Source organism: Aedes aegypti, chromosome 2, assembly GCF_002204515.2.
Source record: "Aedes aegypti strain LVP_AGWG chromosome 2, AaegL5.0 Primary Assembly, whole genome shotgun sequence".
Taxonomy (NCBI): Eukaryota; Metazoa; Arthropoda; class Insecta; order Diptera; family Culicidae; genus Aedes; species Aedes aegypti.
This window is the reverse complement of record NC_035108.1, coordinates 247,127,425-247,145,983: the sequence shown is the minus strand read 5'-3', so window position 1 is coordinate 247,145,983 and position 18,559 is coordinate 247,127,425. Positions and strand designations below refer to the sequence as shown.

The 18,559-nt window shown below is 41.2% G+C and overlaps 1 protein-coding gene across 3 annotated transcripts in view; it reads left to right on the top strand.

Moving 5' to 3' along the window:
• Positions 1 to 17,557, top strand: part of LOC5571949 — a 30,846-nt gene extending 13,289 nt beyond the window's left edge. For 2 of the 3 annotated variants that reach the window (XM_021844750.1, XM_021844749.1), the window contains 2 exons: positions 16,634 to 17,058; positions 17,119 to 17,557. In XM_021844750.1, coding sequence (XP_021700442.1) covers positions 16,634 to 17,058; positions 17,119 to 17,320 — 627 coding nt within the window. In that variant the 3' untranslated portion in view covers positions 17,321 to 17,557. The remainder of the gene's footprint in view (positions 1 to 16,633; positions 17,059 to 17,118) is intronic. The other variant, XM_021844751.1, reaches the window with a different exon arrangement.
• The last annotated feature ends 1,002 nt before the right edge of the window (positions 17,558 to 18,559 follow it).

Below are 18,559 nucleotides of genomic sequence, written 5' to 3'. Positions count from 1 at the left end.
TTGACCTTTCATTAATTTTGACCTGATTTGATATGCAGCTATAACATCTTCGTATTCAATTTCTTATTTACATCAATCATATTTTTAATACTCTTGAATTATGTTTCATTATTTTAGGTAATCATTGATTAGGATTCATCAGAAGACACCCGATGTGCACGAATTTCAGTAAATTATTGGATAACGGGACTCCAATACTGCCGTTATACGCATAACTGTCCCATGTTCCAAAATATGCAATCGAGAAAAACGCGTTTAAAGATTTTAACACATTTAGGCCTCATATTGACCAGGTGTGTGGTAAATTAAATTAAAATCTTCACAATAGTATAAAGAATAGCGTGTTTATTAGAGTCAAGAGTTTGTATTATGGGAATAAAGTAAATTTATATATGAAATTCAAAGTGGGACTGTTATGCCAAGAAATACGGGGGTTTTGCTGAATGTCTACGCATAACAGTCCCACTGATAGTAGTGACCAATTTTGTGCTAAGCATACTGCTGTAGATGACCATTCTTACGTATAGATTGTACCGAATGTAGAGGACGTATATCCTCAAGACTATGTTGAGGCACCTAATGAAGGCTCAAGTAATATGTGCCAAACGGAGCCATGTGTGGGGAAGTGAAGAAATACGATTTTATAGTTTGGGATGGAAAGCAAAGTTTTCTGTATGTGTGATAATGAGAAAATGTATAAGTTAGTGAAAGAAAGAGTGGATGAGTAGGTTAGAGAGTTTATAAGTTGTAAACAAATTCTAAATCGACTCTTCCAGCTGCAGGCTTGACAGAAACTCATCTGTGAATTCTAGGTTATTCTGCGGAGTAAATATTAAACTCAAAATTCACGACACAAATCTTCATACGATTTGACATTTCTATGGACTTTGTTTGCAATATCATGATATTTGATACATCGCAAATTAAGTTTTAGAACCACCAACATATTTGCCACTTGCACCTAAGAGCCAACTATGCGGAATAACCCAGTATGTGGCCAGGTCATCTTATTCTTCTTTTGGCTTGACTTTGACTTCTTCTTGACTTCATCAAGTTTGATAAGTTGCAAGATAGGTCTCAAGACCGCCAATATAATGGCTACTTCCTTTGGGGAACAGGATATCCAAAACAACCTGGCATGTTATCAAGTCATCCAGGAACCTTTGAATTACCCTTCTTTAGAATTTATGAAGTTTGATGTTGCCAGCTAGGTTTCAGAACCGACAGTTCAGAGGTCATTTCCCCCAGGGAACCGGGAATTTAGAACAATTAGACATGTAGCCAAGTAATTCAAATACATTTGAACCACTTGTAGACTTGATTTGCAAATTCATTAAAATGGAGTCGAAATTAAAGTGGTTACTGATTCTTCAAGTGGGATTATTTCAGTACTCCTCGTGATGAATCCAAAATTACGGTAAATTTCTTATCGATGACGGCGGTTCAAACAAATTGATAATTTTTGTGATTAAATGGGAAATAATATTTTGATATTGAAAATTTCAATCAAATTTGACGTCAGACTCGCATGAGTAATGAATGTATCCCGATAATACAAACACATAAAACAGTCTGGGATGTAAAGATGTAAAGCCAACGTAAGAAGATCTTTAAAACGATTTTCCCAAACACCAACTAATTCAAAACTGACAACTGAGTATTTTGTTCGAGATTTGCGCAGCGAATTGTATAGTGTGACAGTTATGTGTAGAAATACAGTAGTGGGACAGTTATGCGTGGAAATTCAACAGTGGGACAAATTGACTTGGCTTGCTTTTCATTGAGTTTCCGAACAAAGTAAATTTTTGGTAAGTGTTTTCTAAAACTATACGTGAAAATAAACTGTTTGATGACCAAAATTCAAAATGCACCAAAAGTAACATGGGACAATTATGCGTATAAAGGCAGTAATAGGGTCCTATCACTCAGCCATTCGTTTCCGATAGTCGGTGTTGTTGAAAGGCTAATCATTTTATGATTTTGGAATATCTACAAAAGCGGATAATTACACTTTTTGAACAGAAGCAATGCGCTTTGAGCTAGCTATGGAAGTGTACACCGCACGTTTTCTGCTTCTTCCAATCATCGGATACCGAAATAATACATTTAGATAAATACAAATATAAGTATTGGCTAGAGACCGCAACTAACTCAGAGCTTTGAAGAGAAACTAGCTGCCTTCACTAATGAACTATCCTTGTAAGGAAATAAATTTCTCCCTTGCATCTCTGATTTCTAATGTTCATAGAAAGCGCCCTCAGCGTCCTCAGGACCTTAATCTACTTTTTTGCATTTTCTCATCGTAATAGGCTGTTTTCCATCACGCCAATCTGTCATGAAACGGCCTACTTTCCTGCACTGAAGTATGCAGTGCGGGAATAATCATTGCGCAACTGAAACCAGTGCTGTAATGATTCATTATGCAACGCTTTCTCATTACGCAACTGTTTTGAGTTGCGTAATGAATCATAACACAACATTTTTTCAGAAATTGTAAAATAATGGTGAAAGCATTCCGATATAATTTCTGATACCCTCAAGTGGTCTTCTACGAAATTGCAAAAAATGTTGTACGTAACTCGTTGCTGAACTCGTTTTTGACAGCACTCGTCGTAATTATCCTACACGGCAAGCCTCGTAGGATAAATTTCGTGCTGTAAAAATCATCATTCTGCAACTTGTTTCGTAAACTACTATTTCAATTGACCCGACCCCACATAGTTATATTTTGCAGTTTTGATAGGCTCGCTCGAGAAAGCCATCGTAACCGAAGGCAAATCGAATCGTGCTTTGTCAAAGCACTAGCATACATATAAGTTCAGACGGGACTTCGTATTTTGTAATTTGAAATTTCTATTCAGTTTGTGAATTTAGCTACAATCAAGGAGTGGATCACTTCTTTAGTTCACATCAAATGTACATCAATTTGCATCAAATGCACTTTTTCGACATTCACATCAACATAGCCCTGGCCCAAATACCAAAGTATCCAGCTGTAGCAACATGCCATTGTTTGTTGTGAATGTTTTACTTTACACTTATTTTCTCCAACTACTCCCAAACTTAATTTGTATCAGATAATCAAGATACTTCAACACCGGCAAATATATAATTTAAAAGCGTGGTCGATACCGACCTTTGAGACAACTGGTATCTGATACAAAATATCATATAGTTTTCGTGAAGAACGGGCCAGATGATTTTAATTGGTGAAGAAATGATGAATGGTTGACAGGGATATCTAGTTACACCGTAGACAGCTAACTATAGCAGCGAACGGTCGCGTTGAAACCGTTCTCGTATATCGCTTGATTATTCGTCGCGTTGGTGGTAATAAATTACCTCTCGTCGGTTTATCTTCGCTCCATTTTGAGCCAGTCCTAAATAGTGTCTGCTTGAGTAGTTTTGATAGCATTTAGAGCGTAATATCAAATATTAATTGTGCTGTAGCCTCGGATCAAGCTTTTGATTTCAGAGCGCTGTGTGGAAATCAAACAATAGAGCTGATTGCCATTGTCTGCAGCTAAGCAAAAATACCGCCTAGTGAGTGGCATCTCGTGCTGTGAAACTTGTTTTCTCTTTCGAGCTGGTGAACAATAAGTGGTCTACCAGTTCCCGACATGCTGTCGGGGACTAACCCTTTCCCCATCTGGGATACGGGTCCAGCTAATCGTCGGAATGGAGAATTCACAAGACCCCTCTTCCCTGAATGGGGAGATCCGGATGGTAACCTCGGTCAAATGGTAATGCTAAGGATGGAAGCCGTGGAAGGTACTCTTCCCCCAGCACCTATACTTCTCAGGAAGTCAGTAGAAAGCTACTTGGGAGCGAAGGTGGAGGGAGCTTATCCTGAAGCGAGAGGCACTTCGTATGTCTTGAAGCTAAGGAATACTGCTCATGTGGAGAAATTGAAAAGAATGTCTCAGCTTGCGAACGGATTCCCGATTAGAATCGTGGAGCACCCAATCCTCAACGTATCCAAGTGCGTCATTAGCTGCAGTGAGTCGTGTAACTACTCGGACAAGGAACTACTCGAGGAACTGCAACCACAAGGCGTGAAGGAAATACGCAGGATCACCAAATCTCACGGCGAAACACGCATCAATACACCCACCATCATTTTGACCATCCAAGGCACCACCGTACCCCAATATGTGCACATCGGTTGGATCCGCTGTCGAACCCGCCTATTCTACCCTTCACCAATGCTTTGCTACTGCTGCTGGGAATTTGGGCACACCCGCGCTCGTTGCACTCAGCTTAACAACCCGACTTGTGGCCTCTGCTCCGAAAAACATGTGATCGACAAAGACAATCCGTGTACTGCTGCTGCTTTCTGCAAACGATGCAACACTATCGACCACCCACTCTCAAGCCGCAAGTGCCCCACTTATACGAAAGAAGAGGAGATTCAACACTTGCGAGTGGATATGGGAGTTTCGTATCCAGCAGCCAAACGTCAATACGATTTGAATCACAGCTCAAAATCAATGGCTTCCGTCGTAGCCGCTGGCAACGATCAACGTTACGCTGAGCTCTCGTCTAAACTGGACAACGTGCTAAAGGACATGAAAACCAAGGATAACAAAATCGAAGCGCTGATTACAGAAGTCCGAAATAAAGATGCCCAAATTGAAAAACTCCAAGCAGCGCTTAAGGCCACACCGCAAGACAGACTAAATCTGGTGAAGGAACATGGTACGATTCAGGACCTAGTCGACAAGATTCGTTCTCTTGAGTCTGCTCTTGCCAGAAAAGACAGGGAAATTGCCACGATTCGAGACATATACATCCCAAAAAGAACCGCCGATAATCTTTCTACCGACCGCTCCACCAAGAAGCGAACTACAAAAAACCAAGAGTCGAATTCCACCAAAAGCTCTAACAAAGGTACGAAGAAGAAAGTGGATAAAACTGACAGTTTTGAATCTCTCAATAAACGCACCAAAAATCGCCCTTCGCCATCAGCCACTCCTGAACGTACAGATCCTGCTCCGGAGTCCCCCTCGCACACTGTCCACATGGATTTCTCTTCAGGGGACGAACCGATGCTAAACGCATCCGGTTACATATCCGACACGTAAATGTTTCGGCAGTAAGACTAGTTTTCCCTCGATTCTTCATAAGATCAACAGAACCACCAACGACAAACTTCAATGTTGCCCCATCGAAGCAGAATTGAAGCCATCAACCGTAGTATAGATCTGGAAACTAGTCTAGTATCTACTCACACACCAACAACATCAACCACCAACAGCATCTTTAACTTGGCATCCATCTACGACAGTCAACTTTCCACCCCTTCAACTTCCCCGGCGGAGCTACCGAGCAGTCGAGGCTCCGTCAGTGCGGAAGTCATGACCACACCGGAACTGGCGGACAACCCCCGACACTCCGTAGCGGCCGGAAGAGGGACGGACAAGGGAGGAAACTCCTATCCCCCTGAGGACAACGCGGGACTCAAGACTTCAAAAAAGCCGGCATCCAATCCTGTTAAGAAACAATCCTGGAAACGCTGTAGTACTACTCCATCGGCATCTGGCCGATATCCACAAAGAAGAGCCTTGCCTGAAAGTGCTAGAACCAATGCAGCATTATACGACTTAATACAATTCAAGCATACGAGAACTCCTTTTCCAACAGCGGGACGTTCTAGCTCGCCTCTCCACGAATCACAACATGTCAACCAAGAAGAATCGTCCGAAGCACCAAGTCTCATCAGGACTCCACGTTTACCTGAAGCTGGTACTCGCCTATCTATCGCGGAATCATCAATCCTGACAACAAATTCTCCTACTCGACTACCTCGAGACAACTCAAGCAGGCTTACTACCAAAGCTCCGCTGGCCATCCAATGGAACATGAATGGCTTTTACAACAACATCGGGGACCTCGAATTACTTATCCGTGATCAGCAACCAATTATCCTTGCCATTCAAGAACCCCACAGGATCAGCACCGATGGACTAAACCGCTCTTTGAGGGGGCAATATAAGTGGACCCTTAAATGTAACGAAAACGTCTATCACTCGGCTGCTATCGGTATTCTGTCATCTGTCCCCCACTCTTCTATCCCATTGGATACCGATTTACCAATAGTAGGCGTGAGACTTGATTACCCCTTCCCCCTGACAGTTATCTCGGGATATCTGCCTAATGGAAACGTACCGAATCTCGAAACTCAACTCATGGATATATTAAAAAGCTTGGATACACCAAGCCTGATCCTATGGGACACTAATGGTCATCACACAGAATGGGGTAGCCCTTCTTCCAACGCTCGTGGTTCGCTTATCATGAGAATTGCAGAATCGCTTGATCTGGTAGTTCTTAACGACGGAGCTGTAACCTTTACTAGAGGGGATACACAATCTACTGTTGATATCAGCTTAGCTAGTGTGAATATAATCAACCGACTTTCCTGGACAGCCGGAGAAGACCCTTTGGGTAGTGACCACCATCCGATTACAATCCGCTTTGACGAACAACCAGTGGCGATTACACGCCGCCCCCGCTGGAAGTATGACCAGGCAAATTGGTCCCAATTCCAAGAAACCTTAGACACGACAGTAGCAGATATGAATCCGAACAACATCGATGATTTTCTGAATGCTGTTCACCACGCGGCTTCATCTACCATCCCTCGAACAAAAGGGAACAGTGGCCGAAAATCGCTTCCGTGGTGGTCTCCAGATGTAAAAAAAATAATAAAAGAAAGAAGAAAAACTCTCCGTGCAGCTAAACGATTGCCCAAAGACCACCCGAATAAAGACCACGCTGATGAAGTCTACCGCAAGAAACGAAACGAATGTCGTCAACTTATCCGAGAAGCAAAGCGGAAGTCCTGGGAAGACTTCTTGGAGGGGATCAACGCAAACCAAACATCCTCTGACCTGTGGAACCGAGTCAACGCGTTGAGTGGCAAACGAAGAGCAACAGGCATGACCCTACAAGTAGCGGGAGGCCTTACCCGCGATCCGCATTTAATAGCCAACAAGCTAGCAGATTACTTCGAATCACTCTCTTCATTGGGTCAATACGACAACAACTTCATTCGGCGCAATCACGTATCCATTAATAGCATTCAAAACATAGCTATTCCAGAAGACACTGCTGTTCCTCTCCCTATTAACTCCCCATTCCGCCTGGAAGAACTGAACTTCGCTCTACGTCGCAGTAAGGGCAAGTCAGCTGGCCCAGATGAGCTCGGTTACCCGATGTTTCAAAACCTATCCATTAACTCAAAAGCTACTTTTCTTGAGCTTCTAAACAAAACGTGGGCCGAGAACACTCTTCCCAAGAGTTGGACCCATAGCCTGGTGGTCCCAATCCCCAAGGTAGGAAAAGTTACTAAATCACCAAGTGATTTCCGGCCGATCTCACTCACCTGCTGTGCTAGTAAAATTCTTGAGCGAATGGTAAACCGCCGACTGAGTCGATTCTTGGAGGATAACCAGCTTCTTGACCATCGTCAACATGCGTTTCGACCAGGTCACGGAACAGGAACGTACTTCACTGGGCAGGGAGATGTTCTCCAGGATGCCATGAACAAAGAGCTTCATGTCGATATCGCTTCCTTAGATCTGGCAAAAGCGTATAATCGCGCCTGGACTCCAAAAGCCATCAATCAATTGTCCGAATGGGGCTTAAGTGGCCACATTCTCCATTTCCTGAAAAACTTTTTAAGCGACAGGACATTCCAAGTGATCATTGGAAACCACTCCTCTTCAACTCGGAAGGAAGAAACCGGGGTCCCACAAGGATCCGTAATTGCAGTGACTATCTTTCTAGTTTTGATGAATAGCGTTTTTGATTCTCTCCCAAAAGAGATATACATATTTGTATATGCGGACGATATTGTCTTGCTCGTTGTGGGTCGTACTCTTAAGTTTATCCGACGGAAACTCCAGGCTGCAGTCACTGCAGTTGCTAGATGGGCTCTCCACTCTGGTTTTAAGCTGTCCGCTGAAAAAAGTGTAATATCCCACATCTGCCGCTATCGTCATCGAATGCTATCATCGCCTGTGAAGACAAACGGGTCTCCAATCCCAATGAAGAAAACTGTTGTTATACTTGAAATACGATTGGACCGCGAGCTGAGATTTGAGGACCACTTGCGCGATACCAAAAAGAATTGCCAAACCAGACTGAACATTCTCCGCACTCTTTCAAAACCACACCGTAGTAGTAATCGAGGAACCCTCCTTAAAGTATCTAAAGCAATCGTAAATAGTCGACTACTTTACGGTATTGAGCTGTTCTGCCTAGCTGAAGATTCCCTCATTTTATCTCAACTTGGCCCTACGTACAACCAAAGCATAAGAATTATTTCAAGTTTGCTCCCATCCACACCAGCAGATGCAGCTTGCGTAGAACTAGGTGTGCTTCCTTTTCGGTACCAAATGGTGGAGACTTTGTGCTGCCGAACAATCGGCTACCTCGAAAAAACCACGGGAGACCACGAGGTCTTTCTCCTCAGAGAGGCGAATAGAGCCCTCGCAAATCTGGCCCATTTAGAACTCCCCCCGGTTGAGCAGGTCCACTGGGTTGGAGCCAGAAGGTGGGACGCTGCAAACCTACATGTTGATCTTTCCATCGCGAATCGCTTCCGTGCAGGAGATAACTCCATTGCTATGCGCTCACATGTCACCGAATTGTTAGCTAGAAAATATTATACTCACCAACTCCGCTACACTGATGGTTCCAAGACCAGGGGGAGAACCGGTTTTGGTGTTACCGATACGGACAGCAGCCACTTTTTCCAGCTCCCCAATCAGTGCTCAGTGTTTTCTGCTGAGGCTGCTGCAATACTGTTGGCCATTACAACACCAGCATCCAAACCAATTTGCGTAATCTCCGATTCAGCAAGCGTCCTATCTACGATCAACTCTCCAACAACCCAGCACCCATGGATTCAAGCTATTCAGAAGGACTGTCCCGCAAGAACCGTTTTCCTTTGGGCACCCGGCCACTGTGGTATCCAAGGCTATGTAGAAGCAGATCACCTCGCTGCCATAGGACGAACCGGTCGCATGTTTACCAGGTTGACACCAGGTGCGGATCTGAAACACTGGTTAAAGTCTACAATCCGCGTAGCATGGGCTCAAGAATGGGCCAATGTGAGACAACCCTTCATACGCAAAATTAAGGGAGAAATTACACAATGGACCGACACTACCAATCGCCACGATCAACTGATACTTTCTCGCCTACGAGTTGGACATACTCACGCTACGCACAATATGGGATCCACGGGGCCTTTTCGCAGAATATGTTCAACATGCAACATAACCATGACGGTGGAACACCTACTAGTCAACTGTCCATTCTACCAGGGAATACGAGATCGCTATGATATATCAAACAACATAAGAGACATCCTTGCGAACGACCCAGCCAGAGAAACAGCACTAATTTCATTCATCAAAGATGGCGGGTTACACCGGGCCATTTGAGCCCCAAAACACAGAACCAACATAAAATATCCACACCATTCATCATACGGATCAACTAAGCTACGATTTTGTGTTAATGTGTTGTATATCGATTTTATAAGAATATCCTTTGTAATTGTAACTAAACTATGAAACTGTATGATAGGGGGGCCCCTCATTGCGAAGCCCTCTCCCTTTTTCTTCCAGAGACGAACCAGCCACGATCTGAGCTGAAAGTCTCTTTAATAAAGATAATAATAATCTAGTTACACATCTTATGGGCTAATCCATGGCATAAAAATTAACAAGGCAGGCTCTTTACTGGTGTAAACATCGAATTTGATTGTAAAAATGAGACGTCACTCCTATCGTACCTTATACCATCCTAACCACTAGATCATTTTTGTTTAATTTGTTTGAGATGGATAGGAATGACGTCGTCAAGTAGCTGTTAGTTTTCGGAACATATCACCTTCTCAATACAGTATACCGTGGTGCTAATCAAAAGTAATCGAAACTCCTTCTCGAGAAACCTACAGTTTTTGCCTTACCGGTCGAAAATATTCTCATACATAGGAGAAGGTATCGACCGTGATTGTTTTTATTTTAATTGTTTTATGGCTTTAGCGGTCATGTGACTCAAAGCTAAAGGGAGTCAATAGAAGCAAATGATGGAAATGAATAGGTGGATAGGCGTCGCAAGGGAGCGACAAGATTGAAATTTAATTAGGTGGTGAAAGTTGAGCAAGCCATTTTAAAGTCAGTAAGCATCGAAGCGTCCTGTATTTTGCCTAGCTTCTCTACTGGAAAAGGGTTGGCTCAAAGCTTTGAGCTTTGCTACCAACACCAACCCTTTTCCAGTAGAGAAGCTAGGCAAAATACAGGACGCTTCGATGCTTACTGACTTTAAAATGGCTTGCTCAACTTTCACCACCTAATTAAATTTCAATCTTGTCGCTCCCTTGCGACGCCTATCCACCTATTCATTTCCATCATTTGCTTCTATTGACTCCCTTTAGCTTTGAGTCACATGACCGCTAAAGCCATAAAACAATTAAAATAAAAACAATCACGGTCGATACCTTCTCCTATGTATGAGAATATTTTCGACCGGTAAGGCAAAAACTGTAGGTTTCTCGAGAAGGAGTTTCGATTACTTTTGATTAGCACCACGGTATACTATATTGACTTTAAAATGGCTTGCTCAACTTTCACCACCTAAATAATATTCTCATAGATTCTCAAATAAAGGATAACAAAACCAACTTAAAATTATTTGTGCAAACATCTTATTTTATTTCCTTCAACGTTGGTTGGAGATCTTGGGACAGTTAAGGAACGATAAGTTTTTTAAGTTGATATTCCCCTCCTCTACGTCTTGCTTCCAGTTTTCCTAGCCCATTTCTTCATAGGAATGGTAAATCGCCGGGATATTTTGATTAGATGAAAGGACACGAGCGTAGGTAAAGAGCCGATTTGTGTAAATGTCGTTGAAATAACAGATTTTGTCTTCAAGACTACAAATCTCTCTTTGAAATTCACTTCTGGATACCCTGACTGTCAAATTTACAGACCTAAATGTCGATATTCGATACTCCAATGAGTCTGAAAAGAAGCACAAGCAGATGGGCCGGGACATCTTTGAAGTACATATTCCTCAGCCGACCCAAAAAGCCAAAGCTGGTGTGAAATTTCGTTGAGACGCCCACACAGCTGCCGATCTGCAGTGAGATTCTTGAAAGTTCCCTAACTACGACCGGCATCAGAAAATAGCACTTTCCCACATGGCTACGAGTAAGCGGGTGTCACCGCCCTATATCAGTCGGGACCAAAATATATCAAGACCAGTTACAACACGAGAAATCGCTGGTAGGTAGGAATTATTTTAAAAGAAAAGAAAATCTTAAGCATTTTGAAGCGTGCAGTAGCGCAACCAGGATTTGGTTGTAGGTGGGGGGTTTTGCAAATTTCAAAATACTTCTTGAGAAAATATTTTTGATTAAAAAAAACCGAGCTAAAGATTTTAAGTATGTTTTGTTTTTTTGCATAGTAAAATGAATTAAGAAAGATAACAATACATTGGAGTGATGCCGTTCATCCGCTCTTCTTCTGTGCTGTACTTTAAATAAGGTTAAAAGGTATGATACGACGCCCCCCTTAAGGAAAAAATTCTCTATCGCAATAGCAAATGCATTACTTCTATAGTTTTTTTTTTATGTCAAGGAAGGTGTTGTTTATTTAGTTGGTTATACTCTGCATCTGCATGTAACTTTCTCTTATCAGATAGCTTCTAAAAATGGTATAACATTCAGGGCAATATGCCCCTCCCGTATAAAAAAAGTTCCACAGCGTTGTAGAAATGTTTCCAAAGACAAATCCACCACTTGTTAGGTTTAAAAGGGTCCATTAGCATTCGTCTTCCTATTAAAGTTTTTGTAATAAGTTCAATAGTAAAGAATGGGCCTCATTTACAATGAAGCTGGCTTATCGCACGCCAAAAACCTGGTTTTCGAGATTTTTGGAATTTCTATTAGTTATTTATACTTCTCAAAGCACTAATACGCACAACATCACTTTTTCGCGAATATTTAAAGTTTTTAATCATATTTACGTGTAAAATAAGCCTCAATCTCTTGAAAATGAAGTGGGGCATATTGCCCGGTTGGGACGCATTATCCCGATTTACTGGAATTTTTCAACAATGAGAATGGTTTCGAGAACAATCGCTGAGCGCAGCAATTTGCCATAATTGTTGCGCTAGATCGAAAACATATCAGCATTCCAAAACTAAACTGCCAGAAGAAGACTAATTGTCACATCTTACAGATTTGGAAATCTAGAAAATCAAGTCCAAAGGTCAAAAATGAATTCTGTTTTCATTGTGAAGATTTTATGATCAAATATGTGGTAACATCCTAATATTTTTTTTTTACTAAGTTTTTGGATGACTTTGTAAATAATCCGATTGATTTACTATTGCAGTGTTCATATTTCTAATGAACAAATCTGAGTCACATTTTTGTTGAATGAACACCCTTCTCTCATGGTTTGCTTCTTCTTCTACTACTTGGCATTACGTCCCCACTGGGACAAAGCCGGCTACTCAGCTTAGTGTTCTTATGAGCACTTCCACAGTTATTAACTGAGAACTGAGAGCTTTCTTTGCCTAAGTTGCCATTTTCGCATTCGTATATCGTGTGGCAGGTACGATGATACTTTATGCCCAGGGAAGTCAAGGAAATTTCCATTACGAAAAGATCCTGGACCAACCCAGACACTTTCAGCATGGCTTTGCTTTGTAGCCGCGGACTCTAACCACGCGGCTAAGGAAGGCCCCTAGTTTGCTACATGATCTTTATAAGTCATGAATTTGTAAACTCGACAAAATGCTAAAGTAATCGTAATAGTTTTGGTATTTCAGATGCTGCACCAAAAAAAGGTTAGAATATATCTGAAGGATTTTCAAACTGTTGACACAATACTTTCAGTTTGATTTAAAAAGGCTAGAATTTGGTATTTGTTGTTATAGTAGTAATTACCAGATATTTTTGTTTTCTATCAAACTCCCTGGAGAGTTTAAAAATTAAAAACAACACAAGCTTTAAGAATACAATTGTAAAAACCACTTACAATTACAGTGTGCATACGTATTAAACTAAGTTACTACCTTGTAGCTGTATGATGTGTAACTCACGGCTCATCACCGGCAGCTACAGTCAGCTTAGGGAGGGTTCACAGAAGTTGCCCCTTTCCAACGGCTAACGAGACTCTGTATAATCCCTCATCTCAAGGGTCGGTACGCTTATCCTTGCTGTTTCGCGGAATTCAGGAAAACACTTGAGTTGGCTTTTTCACACTCCTGTTTATTCTTCTTCTTCTTATACTTATTCTCTCTCTCTCGCACTGTTCCCTTCTCTAGCTTCGCAATCTATCTTCAACTCTACTTCACCCCTTTTCTTAAGGACTATTCTGACCTTTTCTTGCTTCTTACTCCTTTGGGGCCCCTCTTCCGATGTCCTCGCTGTTCCTGCTCGATCCGTGGTTTCCTGCGACCTTTGCCGCCATACCTGGACCACGGGATGAGCGTATTGGACAAAAGGCTGGCTGCACCGGGTAGCATCCTGGTCGTCGGCCTGGTGTAGCGATGGCCGAAACTGAATTTGCCCAATGTTGGGAATAACCACGGATCTGTGGTATAACCACGGGGCTCTATGTCCCCAACACACCACACTCACTCCTCCACCTTTCTTTGGTGGAATCACTTGGGCAAATGGCCAATTTCAGTCTTTGGACTGTTGAAGATCCATTCATAATCCATGGCCTCCATTTGCTACCAATGTATGCTACCAATATTGTATGCCGCCCACGCCATCTGGTTGTCAATGATAGAATATATTTGACTGGCTGCGTGGTTATCGGGTGACCAAACAAGAAGTAGAAACACACGACACAAACGCTTTCCTGAATGACTTACAATTATCTGACACGAAAACTACACTAACCGCGACAAAACCTCGATAACCTGCTGAGGGAGTACTACGAACCGTGATTCAAAATTTATGGCTAGCGTAATAAGCTGGATACCCTGTGAAGTCGAGAAAATTTCCTTAACAAAAAGATGCTAGACCGGCGGGATTTGAACCTTCGACCCTCAGCTTGGTCTTGCTGAATGGCTTCGCGTTTTCCGCTACGCTATCTGGGTTCCCTGGGTTCATGTGACGTGACGTTGTCAAATTAAATAACGCTCCCGCACTTGTGTAAACATCCTCAAAACCATCATCTCTTTTCGATATTGTCCCAAGCAGTGATTCGGAAAGGACCCATTCACAAATTTCATAACGCTGAAGGGGGTGGGTAGGTGTCCTTGGTATGTTACAGCTCATACAAAATTTGAAAAAAATCCATACAAAATGCGTTACGAGAGGGTGGGTGGGTGTTAAAAATGGTCATTTTTAGCGTTATGAAATATGTGAATGAACCCAAATCTCAATAATGACGGTTTTCCAACTTATGGGTTTGCCGACGACCTTGATACAATGCATAAGCACTCTATTTAACGTGATGCAATGTGCTGTACAGGCATGAGCGTAGCCAGGATTTCCATCAGAGGGGGAGTCGAGCGACCTCAGAAATATATTAACGAATTTCATGTAAAAGGATCATCATACACAACCTCTTTACGCTTTTTGCATGAAACGTTGAACTTTGAAGGTCGTCACAGTTAGCAAAGTGGAGCTCGAAACGCGTCTTGGTTCAATTTTTTGTTAGAGTAGGGAACCGGATCCTATTCTTGGCACTTTTGATTCACTTCGGTAGTGGGGGTTTTCGAAAGCTGCAGAGCTCATACCGTTTTGACTCATATTCCGAACACTTAAGGCCAACAGTGACGTCAAATGCACCTGGTAGGCATAAATTAGCTGATATTTATGAAAATTTTAGTTTCTTCGCAATGAGTTTCTGTAATCTGTTGGGTAAAAATAATTATTTATACTTGTTTAGTATTGTTTTTACTTAAAAGTATGGAACAACATTTTGATTTAAATGCCGAACAATGTGTTTATTCTGTCTCGTATTCCGAACACCTTGATTCAAATTCCGAAAAGCACGAATAAATCGTATTCAAATGAATAATTTTGCAAATATATTTATCTGAAATAGTTCTACTGGTATCGAACTAGAGAATCATCACTACTCCCGAGGTATAAAACAGATTGGAAGATGATTAAATTGAATTATAATTGACTGCCATTTCCTGGTGATTTGATGACATATTTCAGCGAAACATTTCAACCTCATCGCCATACAAAAACCAAGTGTTCGGAATTTGAGACAAAACGGTATTTGGCTACAATATGCGTCGCATTGAAATGCTTCTTATAGTAAAGTTTCAAACATTTCGGCCGAGAAAAACCCCTCATGCCAAAGTGAATCTTGGGAGTGCCCAAGTAGCTCTGCACCCTAATGGGTCCATTGACGCTTTAAAAAATTTCAGAATGGAAAACGCTGGAAGATTCGATTGGTAAAAGTCCCATTGAACGGCAGTCAAACAACGGGATATAAGGTTTCCATAAAGTTCACGTAAGAATTCCTAAAAATAGGTTTCACAGGCACTTATAAGAGGAATGACTCCCAAATTTCTCCTGGCATCTCGCAAGTATTCCTCCAAGGAATCAGACAGAAATACCCCTAAAAATTGTCTATGGATTCATGTAGACATGTTTCCAGGATTTGGTTTTGATTTTCCTTAAGGTAGTATGTAATCTTCAAGAAGTCATTCCAGTAACTCCTCAATGTATTTTATCGAATTGAGTGCTTAGAACATGAGTTCGTTAGTTTCATACCAACAATTATCAATAGATTCCTCCGTAAAGCATTCCAATGATTTTTTTCTGAATTCCATCCTATATTTTTTTAACAGCTCAACTTACAATACATCTTATTTTCCAAAAGATGACTTCAAATAATTCCTCTCGAATTCATTCAGGGATTACACTCGAGATGCCTCTAAAAAAATATTCCAGGACATTATCAATGTGACAAGAATCGATTTAAGATTTTCTAAGGAACTCAAACTTCTCTTCTAACATTTTTCGTTGAATATACTCAAGATATTTCCTAAAACATTACTCGTGGCAATTTTGCTGGGGCTCTGCCAAACATTTTCCATGAATCTATCTAATTAAAAATGAAATGGTGTTTTTATGTCACGAAATGACTTAAGTACGGGTCATCACATTTGTATAAATCTTTCACACATGCATTCGTGCATGACTTCAACGTTGTTCGTGCGTATAAAAAGTTTAGGAAAATCTTCGGAATGTTCGGAAATTCCAGGATAAATGTAATCTTTCATTTTGTACTGGAGATTACATGGCATTTTTCATCAGCTTACTCTATGGCAAGTCGAAGTTTGTCGGGACCACTAGTTCTATAAAAATCTTCCATCGAATTCTTTCCTATACTAATGGTTGTCTAACTAATGTTCCTTCTCTTCCCCAATGACCCATATCTTCGTGATTGTCACGCAACATAAAAATGCAAAGATAGTAATTTGGCATGGAATGCTCTTAATTAATAACTGTGGAAATGATTACTAAGCTAAAGCTCTGTTCCAGTTGGGGTAAAACGCCAAAGGGAAGAAGTTTTGAAATAAAAATGTAATTGAATTATATACATCACAAACATCATTTCCTCTACAGGTGACATCCACCACCGAAGAATGTGCTCCTGATTTCAACTGCAATACCAGCTCAATCATCGCGGCGAATTTCCCACATGCATACCGCGCGCAAAATGGTACCATCTATCTGACACCCAGCACAACGGTATCTCCCTCTGTGAACCACAGAAGCACGAGCAAGTACAAAAACAGCATAATGGAGAAATACCTACGGGATCTGGGTGAAGTCGATCCATCGGAACAAGATCCTCTTCCCAATGGCGATTGCTCGATGGCGCCAAATCCGTTCCAGAAGATGGCGGCACAATCACAGCTCAATATTGCTCCCGTTGGCCAAATGAGCGGTTGCGAAGCTCGTGGACCTCCATCGCTCTCCAAATGGTTGGAAAGTACCGCCAAGTTCACGCCTTCGAAGAACAACTACATCGATTGGGATCAACCTGGGTACCTTAGACTAAATTTGCCTGAAAGTTAAACAATTACTAATCACTGCATTCCTTCCAGAAGACCATCCAATCTGAAGAAGCGATGTCATTCGAACTCCTATCAATCATCTGACCCATCGTCACAGCATCGCTCCTCTTCACAACCACCGCCAGAGGCTGACGATTCCGGAGAATTTGGAGTACACCAAAAGGACGAGATTGACGCCGCCGAAGCGTTAACGCGGTTGGCTAACAATTTCCGGATGAAGTTCTACACCTGAAATGCGAGCCCCGGAGTGATAAGGTGTAGAACAAATGGCAATAGCATTCCTGAACAAGCTTAGAGACATTATCAATAGTTATTTATAACAGTTAGCTTTTACAATGCCATGCCTGCTGGAATGATAAATGGTAGAACAGATTTTACGTATTTTCCGTGTGACTGATATAGTTAATTATTTAAATGAAAAGGGTAGATTCAAAATTATATGTACACAAATTAAACTTAAAGCAGTGTAGTTACAATAAACAATGAATACTTTAAGATGTAAGTGACATGTTCACAGCCTTTGTCGAGAAATGTATATTATTCTAAAGTAAAACATTTTCCATCGCGTCTCACCATGCCCGTGGAACACTTGCAAGAGCTCCTCCAGGGATCACTCCAGAAATTTCTCTAGAGATTTTATTGCCTACTAATTCTCCTATGAATCCGTTCAGAAATTCTTTCATTGATTTCTCAAAGAATTTGTAAAGGAGATTCATGCATTATAAATATTGAATTCGTTAATGGTTTTTGACTTAGATTCAAATTTGTTGGGGTGCCTAGGGTATTTCGAAATTTGAATGATACGGAAATTTAAGAAACCTTATCAATAATTTTATAAAAGTATTGTTAAATTGATCTGTATGGTAGAATGTATCGACTTTTAAACCATTAAACCCTCTACTAGCAGATTCAATTTTTCGAGCAAAAAAATGAAATCGTGATAACTTTTTTTGTTCTTTGATATTTTTGCACCATTTCTTCACAAGTTATCAAAAAACTCTTCTAGTTTTAGAATCTGTGTCGATATTGATCATTATCCGAAGATATTAGAAAATTTCTGGAGGACCGACGCGTAGCCAAACCCCACGTAAATAGAAATAGGCTACAGAGTATTTGTCGTATTCGGATATTCACTCTTCGGAACAATGTATTAATGAGAGTATGCTGTGAAAAAATGAAGCAATTTGGTGTAGCTGTATTTGAGTAATGAGCATTTAAGTTTCTGGTACCACGCTGGCCAAATAAAAATCTTGAACACTTCAAGAAACATCATATCGTAATTTTCAGATATCTCCAAGAATACTTAACCAATTTGTATGTTTTTGTCAGAGTTGCTTTTTATTGTCCGGCACAGTCCACACTTTTTTTTCTGATAGATTGAACCACTTCATAATTCATAACATGGCATGCAATCACTTCTGGGTATATGATCATGAATTTTGAGCCATCGAAAGGTATCAGTGCATGATAT